The sequence below is a fragment of the Coregonus clupeaformis genome, chromosome 35 (genome assembly GCF_020615455.1).
Source record: "Coregonus clupeaformis isolate EN_2021a chromosome 35, ASM2061545v1, whole genome shotgun sequence".
In the NCBI taxonomy this organism is placed as follows: domain Eukaryota; kingdom Metazoa; phylum Chordata; class Actinopteri; order Salmoniformes; family Salmonidae; genus Coregonus; species Coregonus clupeaformis.
In genome coordinates, this window is record NC_059226.1 from 36246164 (window position 1) to 36262452 (window position 16289).

A 16289-nucleotide genomic window follows, 5' to 3' on the forward strand; every position below is an offset into this window, starting at 1 on the left:
CCACTGGCTCAGACAGTAGAGTGGAAGACAGGGTATATATATATACAGTATATATGTATTTATATATTAGAGGATATATATAATGTACAGCTATAATACATAGTCTCTCTGTGAGAGCTGTAGGACAGCCAGGGAGAGACGAGACGCTTGGTGTGTAGCTTGCTGGGTGGTTTGGTGGGTGGCTTGGTTTGGTGGGTGGTTTGGTGGGCTGGGTGGTTTGGTGGGTGGCTTGGTTTGGTGGGCTGGGTGGTTTGGTGGGCTGGGTGGTTTGGTGGGCTGGGTGGTTTGGTTTGGTGTTCAGGTGGGGTCAGAGGGTCCTGAAGAACACAGGGGAAGACCCTGGAGGAAAAAAGAGAGGGGGAGCGAGAGAGAGATGAGGGAGAGAAAAGAGAGAGATGAGGGAAAGATAGGGAGACAGAGGGGAGAGAGACAGAGAGAAACAGAGAGGGGGGGACAGAGAGAAACAGAGAGGAGAGAGAAACAGAGAGGAGAGAGAGAGAGAGAGAGAGAGAGAGAGAGAGAGAGAGAGAGAGAGAGAAACAGAGAGGAGAGAGAGAGAAACAGAGAGGAGAGAGAAACAGAGAGGAGAGAGAGAGAGAGAGAGAGAGAGAGAGAGAGAGAGAGAGAGAGAGAGAGAGAGAGAGAGAGGAGAGAGAGAGAAACAGAGAGGAGAGAGAGAGAGGGGGGGGGACAGAGAGGGGGGACAGAGAGAGAAACAGAGAGGAGAGAGAGAGAGAGAGAGAGGGGGGAGAGAGAGGGAGAGAGAGAGAGACAGAGAGGGGAGACAGAGAGAAACAGAGGGAGAGAGAGAGGGGAAGAGGGAGAGAGAAACAGAGAGGAGAGAGAGAGAGAAACAGAGGGGGAGAGAGAGAAACAGAGAAGGGAGAGAGAAACAGAGAGGAGAGAGAAACAGAGAGGGAGAGAGAGAGAAACAGAGGGGAGAGAGAGAGAAACAGAGGGGGAGAGAGAGAAACAGAGGGGGAGAGAGAGAGAAACAGAGAAGGGAGAGAGAGAGAAACAGAGAGGGGAGAGAGAAACAGAGAGGGGAGAGAGAAACAGAGAGGGGAGAGAGAAACCGAGACGGGAGAGACAGAGAGGGGGGAGAAAGAGAGGGGGGAGAAAGAGAGAGACAGAGAGTGGAGAGCGAGACAAAGAGACAGAGAGGGGGGAGAGAGTATGGAGTTAAATGAAAGTCAATCAACAACAGATAGGCCAAACACATACCCCCTCAGACTCCCACACACCTCCCCCTAACACACACCTCCCCCTAACACACACACACCTTCCCCCACAACAACCCCTAACACACACACACCCCCAACACACCTCCCCAAAACACACACACACCTCCCCAAAACACACACACACCTCCCCAAAACACACACCTCCCCCTAAGACACACCTCCCCCCTAACACACACACACCTCCCCCCTCTCCCAAATACACACCTCTCCTGTCACATGGTCCTGCTGTACTGTATACCGGTCTTGGATGCGATGCCTGACCAGGGTATTAGGCTGCGGAGCAGAGACTGGGCCTGTCTGTAGAGTCTCTGGGGGATGGAGCAGGGACTGAGGCTGGCCAGGGTCGAGCCAATGTGTTGGATGTAGTCAGTGCAGGGGGACCGTCAAGGACTATAGGGTTGATGTAGCAAGGTTGGGGTCAATTACACAAATTCAATTCCAATTCAATTCCCTCTCCCTATAAATTCCATCAATGTAATATTCTATAGCAATTCTTCAATTTAGAGTCAATTCAACTAATCTCGAATTCCAGACAAACTCAACCTCTTAACGAACTAAGAGGGAATATTCCTGGTAAACCTCTAAATGTACCCTGAATTCTGAAAACTTTCAGGAATTTGGGGAATTAGCTTTTCATATTAAAACATACAATCAAATATGTAAAACATTATCCTAAATATAACCAATTCAAATTAGTGAATATAATAGCTGCTGAAGCTGTTAAATATGAACAGCATGAAATAATTCTGAAAATGCTCAATACTCTATCTACTCTGTAGTGACTACTGTACTGTACTCTATCTACTCTGTAGTGACTACTGTACTGTACTCTATCTACTCTGTAGTGACTACTGTACTGTACTCTATCCACTCTGTAGTGACTACTGTACTGTACTCTATCTACTCTGTAGTGACTACTGTACTGTACTCTATCTACTCTGTAGTGACTACTGTACTGTACTATATTCCACTCTGTAGTGACTACTGTACTGTACTCTATCTACTCTGTAGTGACTACTGTACTGTATCTACTCTGTAGTGACTACTGTACTGTACTCTATCCACTCTGTAGTGACAACTGTACTGTACTATATCCACTCTGTAGTGACTACTGTACTCTATCTACTCTGTAGTGACTACTGTACTGTACTCTATCCACTCTGTAGTGACTACTGTACTGTACTCTATCTACTCTGTAGTGACTACTGTACTGTACTCTATCTACTCTGTAGTGACTACTGTACTGTACTCTATCTACTCTGTAGTGACTACTGTACTGTACTCTATCCACTCTGTGTGACTACTGTACCTCTATCTACTCTTAGTGCAACTGTACTCTATCCACTCTGTAGTGACTACTGTACTATATCCACTCTGTAGTGACTACTGTACTGTACTCTATCTACTCTGTAGTGACTACTGTACTGTACTCTATTCCACTCTGTAGTGACTACTGTACTGTACTCTATCTACTCTGTAGTGACTACTGTACTGTACTCTATCTACTCTGTAGTGACTACTGTACTGTACTCTATCCACTCTGTAGTGACTACTGTACTGTATCCACTCTGTAGTGACTACTGTACTGTACTCTATTCCACTCTGTAGTGACTACTGTACTGTATCTATCTACTCTGTAGTGACTACTGTACTGTACTCTATCCACTGTAGTGACTACTGTACTGTACTCTATCTACACTGTAGTGACTACTGTACTCTATCCACTCTGTAGTGACTACTGTACTGTACTCTATTCCACTCTGTAGTGACTACTGTACTGTACTCTATCTACTCTGTAGTGACTACTGTACTGTACTCTATCTACTCTGTAGTGACTACTGTACTCTATCCACTCTGTAGTGACTACTGTACTCTATTCCACTCTGTAGTGACTACTGTACTGTACTCTATCCACTCTGTAGTGACTACTGTACTGTATCTACTCTGTAGTGACTACTGTACTGTACTCTATCTACTATGTAGTGACTACTGTACTGTACTCTATCTACTCTGTAGTGACTACTGTACTGTACTCTATCTACTCTGTAGTGACTACTGTACTGTACTCTATCCACTCTGTAGTGACTACTGTACTGTACTCTATCTACTCTGTAGTGACTACTGTACTGTACTCTATCCACTCTGTAGTGACTACTGTACTATATCCACTCTGTAGTGACTAACTCTACTCTGTAGTGACTACTGTACTGTACTCTATTCCACTCTGTAGTGACTACTGTACTGTACTCTATCTACTCTGTAGTGACTTCTGTACTGTACTCTATCTACTCTGTAGTGACTACTGTACTGTACTCTATTCCACTCTGTAGTGACTACTGTACTGTATCTACTCTGTAGTGACTACTGTACTGTATCTACTCTGTAGTGACTACTGTACTGTACTCTATCTACACTGTAGTGACTACTGTACTGTACTCTATCCACTCTGTAGTGACTACTGTACTGTACTCTATTCCACTCTGTAGTGACTACTGTACTGTACTCTATCTACTCTGTAGTGACTACTGTACTGTACTCTATCTACTCTGTAGTGACTACTGTACTGTACTCTATCCACTCTGTAGTGACTACTGTACTCTATTCCACTCTGTAGTGACTACTGTACTGTACTCTATCCACTCTGTAGTGACTACTGTACTGTACTGTACTCTATCCACTCTGTACTGACTACTGTACTGTACTCTATCTACTCTGTAGTGACTACTGTACTGTACTCTATCCACTCTGTAGTGACTACTGTACTGTACTCTATCTACTCTGTAGTGACTACTGTACTCTATCTACTCTGTAGTGACTACTGTACTGTACTCTATCCACTCTGTAGTGACTACTGTACTGTACTCTATCTACTCTGTAGTGACTACTGTACTGTACTCTATCCACTCTGTAGTGTCTACTGTACTCTATCCACTCTGTAGTGACTACTACTCTGTAGTGACTACTGTACTGTACTCTATTCCACTCTGTAGTGACTACTGTACTGTACTCTATCTACTCTGTAGTGACTACTGTACTGTACTCTATCCACTCTGTAGTGACTACTGTACTGTACTCTATCTACTCTGTAGTGACTACTGTACTCTATTCCACTCTGTAGTGACTACTGTACTGTACTCTATCTACTCTGTAGTGACTACTGTACTGTACTCTATCCACTCTGTAGTGACTACTGTACTCTATCCACTCTGTAGTGACTACTGTACTGTACTCTATCCACTCTGTAGTGACTAGTGTACTGTACTCTATTCCACTCTGTAGTGACTACTGTACTCTATTCCACTCTGTAGTGACTACTGTACTGTACTCTATCTACTCTGTAGTGACTACTGTACTGTACTCTATCTACTCTGTAGTGACTACTGTACTCTATCCACTCTGTAGTGACTACTGTACTGTACTCTATCTACTCTGTAGTGACTACTGTACTGTACTCTATCTACTCTGTAGTGACTACTGTACTCTATCCACTCTGTAGTGACTACTGTACTGTACTCTATCTACTCTGTAGTGACTACTGTACTGTACTCTATCCACTCTGTAGTGACTACTGTACTGTACTCTATCTACTCTGTAGTGACTACTGTACTCTATTCCACTCTGTAGTGACTACTGTACTGTACTCTATCTACTCTGTAGTGACTACTGTACTGTACTCTATCCACTCTGTAGTGACTACTGTACTCTATCCACTCTGTAGTGACTACTGTACTGTACTCTATCCACTCTGTAGTGACTAGTGTACTGTACTCTATTCCACTCTGTAGTGACTACTGTACTCTATTCCACTCTGTAGTGACTACTGTACTGTACTCTATCTACTCTGTAGTGACTACTGTACTGTACTCTATCTACTCTGTAGTGACTACTGTACTCTATCCACTCTGTAGTGACTACTGTACTGTACTCTATCTACTCTGTAGTGACTACTGTACTGTACTCTATCTACTCTGTAGTGACTACTGTACTCTATCCACTCTGTAGTGACTACTGTACTGTACTCTATCTACTCTGTAGTGACTACTGTACTGTACTATATCTACTCTGTAGTGACTACTGTACTGTACTCTATTTTTATAACGCCAACCCTCAGAACATCAATAAAACATGACAACAACAACTGTACCTCCTGAACAGACTGAGACAACTGAATGTCAACACCAGGATACCGTCCAACTACTGCACCAGACTGAGACAACTGAATGTCAACACCAGGATAGTCTCCAACTACTACACCGGCCATTTAGAGAGTACCAGGCCTGGTACGTTGGGCTGTCAGTGGCCTGGTACGTTGGGCTGTCAGTGGCCTGGTACGTTGGGCTGTCAGTGGCCTGGTACGTTGGGCTGTCAGTGGCCTGGGACGGTGGGCTGTCAGTACCCTGGGACGGTGGGCTGTCAGTACCCTGGGACGGTGGGCTGTCAGTGGCCTGGTACCGTGGGCTGTCAGTGGCCTGGTACCGTGGGCTGTCAGTGGCCTGGTACCGTGGGCTGTCAGTGGCCTGGTACCGTGGGCTGTCAGTGGCCTGGTACGGTGGGCTGTCAGTGGCCTGGTACGGTGGGCTGTCAGTGGCCTGGTACGGTGGGCTGTCAGTGGCCTGGTACCTTGGGCTGTCAGTGGCCTGGTACCTTGGGTTGTCAGTGGCCTGGTACCTTGGGCTGTCAGTGGCCTAGTACCGTGGGCTGTCAGTGGCCTGGTACCGTGGGCTGTCAGTGGCCTGGTACCGTGGGCTGTCAGTGGCCTGGTACCGTGGGCTGTCAGTGGGCTGGTACCGTGGGCTGTCAGTGGCCTGGTACCGTGGGCTGTCAGTGGCCTGGTACCGTGGGCTGTCAGTGGCCTGGTACGGTGGGCTGTCAGTGGGCTGGTACCGTGGGCTGTCAGTGGCCTGGTACCGTGGGCTGTCAGTGGCCTGGTACCGTGGGCTGTCAGTGGCCTGGTACCGTGGGCTGTCAGTGGCCTGGTACCGTGGGCTGTCAGTGGCCTGGTACGGTGGGCTGTCAGTGGGCTGGTACGGTGGGCTGTCAGTGGGTCAAAGCTCTGTGGGCTGCAGTGCAGGGTGCTTCAGGACCTCTATGATAAACGGGCAAGGGACAAGGCCAAACGCATCATAGAAGACCCCACACATAATCTGGCCCAATGTTTTGAGCTGCTGCCCTCCGGAAGTAAATTAAGTTCAGCTAGAATAGGAGCAAGGTACGTTTCATTCCATCAGCCACCAGGCTGCTGAACAGCGGGACATAGGACAGATGCAGGCCCAATACACGGTCGGACAGTAGGCCGCAGAGACTTCGAATATGTGGAAATGTTAAAGTGTGACTTGTGTAGTCACACTGTAGTGGAGCGGGTTGAGAGATTCAAGTTCCTTGGTGTCCACATCACCAAAAAACTATTATGGTCCAAACACACCAAGACAGTCGTGAAGAAGGCTCTGGAGACTGAAAAGATTTGGCATGGGTCCCTAGATCCTTCCAGGACCTATATACTAGGCGGTGTCAGAGGAAGGCCCAACAAATTGTCAAAGACTCCAGTCACCCTAGTCATAGACTGTTCTCTCTGCTACCGTACGGCAAGCGGTACCGGAGCGCCAAGTCTAGGTCCAAGAGGCTCCTTAACAGCTTCTACCCCAAAGCCATAAGACTGCTGAACAATTAATCAAATGGCCACCCGGACTATTTGCATTGACCCCCCCTTTGTTTTTACACTGCTGCTACTAGCTGTTTATTATCTATGCATAGTCACTTTACCCCTACCTACATTCATTTAGGAATTACATATCACTTTACAAGACAGCATAATGTGACTTGCCTGATGTGGCCTGCAAACCAGGAGTTTCAGACCACTGTGTTGGGGTAAAACTAGGCTGTTGAGGTATAGCCTTATGATATGGAATGTATTGGCATAAAGGGTTACATTTTAAGTATATTTTAAGGATGGTTCTTGTTCAATTCCAGGAATTATTTTATTTTACAATTAAACTTTTAAAGATTGCTGCAATTCCCCAACCCCGACCCCCCACCAACCCCCAACCCCCAACCCTGACGACGACCCCCCCCTTTGTATTAAAGGATATAAAAGGGTCCAGGGCGGATGCCCTCCGTTGATGTACAGTACGTATGTGAAGCCGTCTTTCAGCACCCCTCGTATTGAGTAGTAGTAAGGTAGGTAGTGATGCTGCCTGAAGTCTCTGTTGAGATTCATTCCTTCATTTTATGACAATTTAAAAATACATACAGTGGGGGAAAAAAGTATTTAGTCAGCCACCAATTGTGCAAGTTCTCCCACTTAAAAAGATGAGAGAGGCCTGTAATTTTCATCATAGGTACACGTCAACTATGACAGACAAAATGAGGAAAAAAAATCCAGAAAATCACATTGTAGGATTTTTAATGAATTTATTTGCAAATGATGGTGGAAAATAAGTATTTGGTCAATAACAAAAGTTTCTCAATACTTTGTTATATACCCTTTGTTGGCAATGACACAGGTCAAACGTTTTCTGTAAGTCTTCACAAGGTTTTCACACACTGTTGCTGGTATTTTGGCCCATTCCTCCATGCAGATCTCCTCTAGAGCAGTGATGTTTTGGGGCTGTCGCTGGGCAACACGGACTTTCAACTCCCTCCAAAGATTTTCTATGGGGTTGAGATCTGGAGACTGGCTAGGCCACTCCAGGACCTTGAAATGCTTCTTACGAAGCCACTCCTTCATTGCCCGGGCGGTGTGTTTGGGATCATTGTCATGCTGAAAGACCCAGCCACGTTTCATCTTCAATGCCCTTGCTGATGGAAGGGAGGTTTTCACTCAAAATCTCACGATACATGGCCCCATTCATTCTTTCCTTTACACGTATCAGTCGTCCTGGTCCCTTTGCAGAAAAACAGCCCCAAAGCATGATGTTTCCACCCCCATGCTTCACAGTAGGTATGGTGTCCTTTGGATGCAACTCAGCATTCTTTGTCCTCCAAACACGACGAGTTGAGTTTTTACCAAAAAGTTCTATTTTGGTTTCATCTGACCATATGACATTCTCCCAATCCTCTTCTGGATCATCCAAATGCACTCTAGCAAACTTCAGACGGGCCTGGACATGTACTGGCTTAAGCAGGGGGACACGTCTGGCACTGCAGGATTTGAGTCCCTGGCGGCGTAGTGTGTTACTGATGGTAGGCTTTGTTACTTTGGTCCCAGCTCTCTGCAGGTCATTCACTAGGTCCCCCGTGTGGTTCTGGGATTTTTGCTCACCGTTCTTGTGATCATTTTGACCCCACAGGGTGAGATCTTGCGTGGAGCCCCAGATCGAGGGAGATTATCAGTGGTCTTGTATGTCTTCCATTTCCTAATAATTGCTCCCACAGTTGATTTCTTCAAACCAAGCTGCTTACCTATTGCATATTCAGTCTTCCCAGCCTGGTGCAGGTCTACAATTTTGTTTCTGGTGTCCTTTGACAGCTCTTTGGTCTTGGCCATAGTGGAGTTTGGAGTGTGACTGTTTGAGGTTGTGGACAGGTGTCTTTTATACTGATAACAAGTTAAAACAGGTGCCATTAATACAGGTAACGAGTGGAGGACAGAGGAGCCTCTTAAAGAAGAAGTTACAGGTCTGTGAGAGACAGAAATCTTGCTTGTTTGTAGGTGACCAAATACTTATTTTCCACCATAATTTGCAAATAAATTCATTAAAAATCCTACAATGTGATTTTCTGGATTTTCTTTTCTCAATTTGTCTGTCATAGTTGACGTGTACATATGATGAAAATTACAGGCCTCTCTCATCTTTTTAAGTGGGAGAACTTGCACAATTGGTGGCTGACTAAATACTTTTTTTCCCCACTGTATACACCCAGTACATATACACCCAGTACCTACATATTTTTTTTAAATACAGTTTTACATTGTAGTAATGAAGTCAGCTAGGTGAGACAAGTACATATCACAGTCATAAAGTACATATCACAGTCATAAAGTACATTTTTCCTCAGGATAACACAATAAAGTCAATGACTTTTTTCCACAGTGGTCCCTACCAACCTGTTGTGGTAGAAATGTATAGCCGTGGTGTTGGTGGTCAGCACGTGGAGGTAGATGGCCTTGCAGTGGTCCTGGGCCGTGGTGGAGATGTGTTCCTTTAGACTGTCCAGCAGCAAGGAGCCTGGGAGGGGGAGAAGGAAGAGTAGCAGGAAAGGGAGGGAGGGAGGGAGGGAGGGAGGGAGGGATGGGAGGGAGGGAGGGAGGGAGGAGGGATAGGGAGGAAGAGTAGCAGGAAGGGAGGGAGGGAGGGAGGGAGGGAGGGAGGGAGGGAGGGAGGGAGGGAGGGAGGGAGGGAGGGAGGGAGGGAGGGAGGGGCAGCAGAAGACAGAGTGAGTGAGTGAGTGAGTGAGTGAGTGAGTGAGTGGTGAGTGAGTGAGTGAGTGAGTGAGTGAGTGAGTGAGTGAATGTACCTACCTATTCCAAGTTTCCTGAAGTCCTTCACCACCCCCAGACTGAGGATGTAAGCCACCTGGGTGTCCACAGGAAACCTGGAGGCAAGGATGTCTCCATCCTGCAGAGGGGAGAGGTTATACACAGCTATAAAACACTGATTAACAACAGGGTGGTATTATCTGCAGAGGGGAGAGGTTATACACAGCTATAAAACACTGATTAACAACAGGGTGGTATTATTAACACAAATACCCATCAGGGAAATGACTTACCCTCCATCTCCTCTCCTCCATTCCTTCATCCCCCCCTCCACCTCTCTACTTTCCCCCGTCCCCCTCTCATCTCTTCTGCACCCTCCTCCTCCTCTCCTCCTCCCTGTATCCCCCCTCCTAGCATTGTCACGACACCAGAATTGTGACTTCGATATCAATACCAGGTGCAGTACCAAGATACCGGACACCAAAACAATTACAAAAGAAAAGCCTCGTCAAATAAAGCATATCAGCCCAAGTCCCAGAATGCCACTTGATCCAGACATATAAGCTCAGATACTGCTCTGTTCAATGGTTGGCCATCTTTTGAGTACCAATATCACTACATTTGAAATGTTTTACGTCAACGTTTTTCAGAGACAGCCGTGTATACATTATTAATGAATCAATAATACAATCAATCTGACGTTGTTTTAACCAATCTAACCACACAACAACATAATGGTAATCATTTATTTGAAAGGTAAATGTCTAGTGATAAACTGGGTAAAGAAAGATGTAGTCTCCGCCTATCTGTAATACAGGGGAATGCATATTCATTAGGAGTGTGTCATGTGTTGAGTTATTCAGCTTGTTTTGGCTGATTTCATGGGGCTACAGATGACAAACAATCTGTTTCCCTTCCATTTGGGACTTATTTTATTGTACTGATCAACAACATTTGCAAAAAAGTAGCTGTTCCATAAGGTGTATTTTTATCTGTTTTAAAAATTTGATTCTACTGCTTGTAGTTACCTCCTCTCCACCCTCTACCCCTCTCCACCTCCTCTCCACCCTCCCCTCCTTCCACCCCCTCTCCCTCCTCTCCACCCTCCTCCCTCCTCTCCACCCCTCCTCCACCCTCCACCCTCCCCCTCCTCTCCACCCCCCCTCCTCCACCCCTCCTCCTCCTCTCCACCCCCCTCCTCTCCACCCCCCTCCTCCCCTCCTCTCCACCCCCTCCTCCCCTCCACCCCCCCTCCCCTCCTCTCCACCCCCCTCCTCCCCTCCTCTCCACCCCCCCTCCTCCCCTCCTCTCCACCCCTCCTCCCCCCCCTCCTCCCCTCCTCTCCCCCCCCCTCCCCCCTCCCCCCCCCCTCCTCCTCTCCACCCCCTCTCCTCCTCTCCACCCCTCCTCCCCTCCTCTCCACCCTTTCCTCCTCCTCTCCTCTCCACCTCCTCCCATCCTCTCCACCCCCTCCTCCCCTCCCCCTCCTCCCCTACTCTCCACCCCCCTCCTCCTCTCCTCCCCCACTACCCCCCTCTCCTCACCCCCTCATCCTCTCCTCCCCTCCACCCCTCCCCCTCCCCCTCTCCTCTCCACCCCTCCTCCCCCTCCTCTCCACCCCCCTCCCCCCTCCTCCCGCTCCTCTCCACCCCCCCTCCTCTCCACCCCCTCCCCTCCTCCCGCTCCTCTCCACCCCCTCTCCTCTCCACCCCCCTCCCCCTCGTCCCCCTCCTCTCCACTCCTCCTCCCCTCCATCCCTCCTCCTCCTCCTCTTCCCTCTGGCTGCTTCAGGTCTAATTAGTAGGAGACTATAAACAGAATGTAGAATGTCAGTGTGTTCCATTTCAGACAGTTCCTAACGACTCTGACTGACAGGGATATTGAACTAACTACACTACTGGAAACATACCTAATATAATGAGCGTTGGGCACTATTCCATTTCAATTCCTGTCAATTCAGATAGTAATACAAACTCCAATTCCAAATGTTCCTCATTGAAAACAAATGGAATTGGAATTTCAGTGTTCCTCCTGAATTCACCGAAATTTAAATGGAATTGACTCCAACTGTGACATTAAAATGACCCCACTGACAACTACTGTCTGTCAAAACATTCAGCTTCCGACAACATGTTCAATATTGGGTATATTCAGTCAAAACATTCAGCTTCCAACAACATGCTCAATATGGGGTATATTCAGTCAAAACATTCAGCTTCCAACAACATGTTCAATATGGGGTATATTCAGTCAAAACATTCAGCTTCCAACAACATGTTCAATATGGGGTATATTCAGTCAAAACAACATCTCTTCTGAAAACGTTCAATCGTCCTGTCAGTCAGTCAGGACCATCTCTACCCAGCACCAATACCTTTCTGTGTACTGTCAGTCAGTCAGTCAGGACCATCTCTACCCAGCACCAATACCTTTCTGTGTACTGTCAGTCAGTCAGTCAGTCAGGACCATCTCTACCCCAGCACCAATACCTCTCTGTGTAATGTCTGTCAGTCAGTCAGGACCATCTCTACCACAGCACCAGTACCTCTCTGTGTACTGTCAGTCAGTCAGGACCATATCTACCCCCGCACCCGTACCTCTCTGTGTAATGTCTGTCAGTCAGTCGGGACCATCTCTGCCCCAGCACCTGTACCTTTCTGTGTACTGTCTGTCAGTCAGTCAAAACCATCTCTACCCCAGCACCTGTACCTCTCTGTGTACTGTCAGTCAGTCAGGACCATGTCTCCCCAGCACCCGTACCTCTCTGTGTACTGTCAGTCAGTCAGTCAGTCAGTCAGGACCATGTCTCCCCAGCACCCGCACCTTTCTGTGTACTGTCAGTCAGTCAGTCTGTCAGTCAATCAGTACCATCTCTACCCCAGCACCCGCACCTTTCTGTGTACTGTTAGTCAGTCAGGACCATCTCTACCCCAGCACCCGCACCTTTCTGTGTACTGTTAGTCAGTCAGGACCATCTCTGCCCCAGCACCCGTACCTCTCTGTGTACTGTCTGTCAGTCAGTCAGGACCATCTCTACACCAGCACCCGTACCTCTCTGTGTACTTTGGTCCGGCCCTTGATCTCAGCTACGATCATTCCTACGATGCCTCCCTTGAAGATGGCGGCTAGGGAGAAGAACTTCTTGTTGGATGTGATGTCATTATACCATGAGTCTGGGTACCTGCAGGGGGACAGGCAAGGGTCAGAGGTTAGATTCCTGCTGGGGCCCCTCATACGGAAAATGCATGCATGACTAAGTCACTTCGGATAAAGGCGTTTGCTAAATGGCTTATAGGCCTAATATGTTATTAGGCCTATTATAAGGTAGGGACAGGTGGCAAATAGAATGAGTAGACTTCAGCTGTATTAAGCTGACAGGGGATAGGTGAGGACAGGTGATGTAGACTTCAGCTGTATTAAGGTGACAGGTGAGGACAGGTGATGTAGACTTCAGCTGTATTAAGGTGACAGGGGATAGGTGAGGACAGGTGATGTAGACTTCAGCTGTATTAAGGTGACAGGGGATAGGTGAGGACAGGTGATGTAGACTTCAGCTGTATTAAGGTGACAGGGGATAGGTGAGGACAGGTGATGTAGACTTCAGCTGTATTAAGGTGACAGGGGATAGGTGAGGACAGGTGATGTAGACTTCAGCTGTATTAAGGTGACAGGTGAGGACAGGTGAGGACAGGTGATGTAGACTTCAGCTGTATTAAGGTGACAGGTGAGGACAGGTGATGTAGACTTCAGCTGTATTAAGGTGACAGGAGAGGACAGGTGATGTAGACTTCAGCTGTATTAAGCTGACAGGGGATAGGTGAGGACAGGTGATGTAGACTTCAGCTGTATTAAGGTGACAGGTGAGGACAGGTGATGTAGACTTCAGCTGTATTAAGGTGACAGGAGAGGACAGGTGATGTAGACTTCAGCTGTATTAAGCTGACAGGGGATAGGTGAGGACAGGTGATGTAGACTTCAGCTGTATTAAGGTGACAGGGGATAGGTGAGGACAGGTGATGTAGACTTCAGCTGTATTAAGGTGACAGGGGATAGGTGAGGACAGGTGATGTAGACTTCAGCTGTATTAAGGTGACAGGTGAGGACAGGTGATGTAGACTTCAGCTGTATTAAGGTGACAGGAGAGGACAGGTGATGTAGACTTCAGCTGTATTAAGCTGACAGGGGATAGGTGAGGACAGGTGCCCTGGGTCGTGTTCACTGGGGCACAACATAGCAAAAGTTTTTGAAACGGAAAGCGAAAATCTGTTCTTATTAGACAAGTGAAAGTACCACTACAGTTTCACACAGTTTTCTCCCTACTAAACACGATACGATCCTGTGTTGCTATTGGCCGCGTAGCGCACTACTCACTCGATGGGAAACCAATCGCCGCACAGCAGCTTGACGCTGTCTATGTCATCGTGGCAGAGAAGGCGGAGCTGGACTTCGCTGAGCGCAGTGGGGGGCACCACGTCGGTCATTCACACCTAGAAAACCACCGATGCCAGGAGAGATACAGTTATTCACTCCTACAACCCACCAATGAGAGGAGACGTAGTCATTCACACGTACAACCCACCAATCACAGGAGATCACACACACCAATCACACTGATCAATCTTCTATAACATTGTCTGCCATATTTCAGCTACATATTTATACACAACTTTTAAAAATGGTTAGTCAGCTGTTTAATAAACTTCCAGGTCAACTGTCCTTGGTCCTTGATATGAGAGATGGTGTGTGCGCCCCAAATGGCACTACTTTCGACCTGTGCTCTATGGGCCCTGGTCAAAAGTCGTGCACTATAAAGGGAATGGGGTGTCATTTGGGATGCACCTTGGATGGAGAGGGACAGGGAATGATAGCTAGACAGGCAAACAAACTTCTGAAACCTCTCTAGTCTGACCCTGGTGGCTGTAGCAACTGTCATCGCTGAGGACAAAACCAGAGCTTTACATTTGGACAAAGCTGCTGTGCTCTATGAAGAGAACATGCTTTATGACGCTAACTAGTTAGTTGGCTAACGTTAACTAGCTAGCTTTGTTAAATGCCAAAACAACCTAGTCAGCTGCCCTAGTAAGGTGCTATGTTATCAAGCTAGCTAACACCGCAAGCAAGCTGACATCTCTGTTGTTTGGTTGACATACCACAGTAAATTCAGCTAAACAAGATTCATTATTAGCCAATACCTTCCGCCTTCAGCTAGATATTTAGACTTGACTGGTTGTCAAAACAAGAGAATTAGCTAGTTAGCTAGCTAGCTTTCTATTTCTAAGTGGGTTAGCTAGCTGACGTAGCGACCTAGTTAGCTACGATTCTAGGCAAAATAACTAAACGAAATATAAATATAACTGGACAACACTTCGCTAGCTATGTCAGCTCAAAAGTTAATAGAGGAGAATGGCTACAATTTGCTGGGTAGCTAGCAAGGTCTCTTGCTAGCTGACCGACAAGCTAACCTAGCTTGCTAGCTAGCTCGAATATTTTGTAACCTACCTTGTTTATGCGCTCGAGCAAGAGGAACGTGCGGGGAAAAATTCCTTGGGTGTCGTTTGAAGTGTTTTCTACAGTGGAAACACCATGATAAAACCCAAATTTGCTCTCTATTCAGAAAACCACTGACACTGGTCTCCCACCAATACATTAGCTGGCTAGCCAGCTTTGCTAATTTGACAACTAGCCGAATCGGCTTCGTCCTGTGTGTGTCACAGTCCAGAAGTCATTCAACCTCATTCTCAGCTTTGTGTGCGGAAATGTAGTTTCTCGGGGATTTGGCTTTGTAGTTTCATTTCCCCAAAATTATTGTAACATACATACTATACAATTAGAGATCGGCAGTATTTCTGTTACATGTCTTTGAAATACGTATTTAATTACTTTTGAGTATGTTTGTAAAAAAAAATTACACTGTCCCGAACTACAATCCAATGAATTTTGTAACAAGATACATACCTTTAATTTGTATTTATACAACAAACAAAAAAAATAGTGGTTCACAATTCTGTGGCCCCCTTTCACCCTGCATTGGTATCATAAGTCTGATGGCACTATGGTGTGCTAAGAGTGTCTGTTAAATGACCAAAATGTCAATGTATAATGAACACTGGGTATTATTCTAACGAGCTCCACACCCGAAACAAGGCCAATAATGATACCCAGTGTGCTTTGCAATTGATCATTTTTACATTTACATTTTGGTCGTTTAAAAGACACTCTTATCCAGAGAGACTTACAGTCAGTGCATTTAACTAAGGTAGATAAACAACCACATATCACAGTCATAGCAAGTAAACCGTTTTTTTGTTACCATTACTGAAAATGTTGTTGTAGTGAAGGCATGTACTGGCAAATGTATTTAGAATTTTGAAAAGGTTGAAAATACAAAATACTTGTATTTGATCTAGATACAATACTTTGCTAAAGTATTTTGTATGTTAGTTTGATACATTGGTTTTTAGAGTATCTTGTATTTGCAACAAGATACATTTTGATGCATCTTTTGCCCATCTCTGTATACAATGATAGCCTATAGTAAGATATGCTCCTTTCTGCTGAGGAAAAAAAGTCCTAGTAAAGTTGTTTGTGCACCTTCCCAACGTCAAATCCTTCGGTATCAAGTTTGATAC

The 16289-nt window shown here is 46.4% G+C and overlaps 1 protein-coding gene across 1 annotated transcript; it reads right to left on the minus strand.

Moving 5' to 3' along the window:
• Positions 1-232: 232 nt before the first annotated feature.
• Positions 233-15380, minus strand: LOC121551617 (N-alpha-acetyltransferase 60). The gene is made up of 8 exons (XM_041864320.2): positions 15160-15380; positions 14032-14147; positions 12712-12841; positions 9703-9799; positions 9289-9409; positions 7331-7444; positions 1449-1613; positions 233-339 (listed from the first exon to the last, which is right to left on the minus strand). Exons 2-7 carry the CDS (start codon positions 14139-14141, stop codon positions 1457-1459), a joined length of 729 nt encoding a protein of 242 aa, XP_041720254.1. The 5' UTR covers positions 14142-14147; positions 15160-15380; the 3' UTR covers positions 233-339; positions 1449-1456.
• Between the last annotated feature and the right edge of the window lie 909 nt (positions 15381-16289).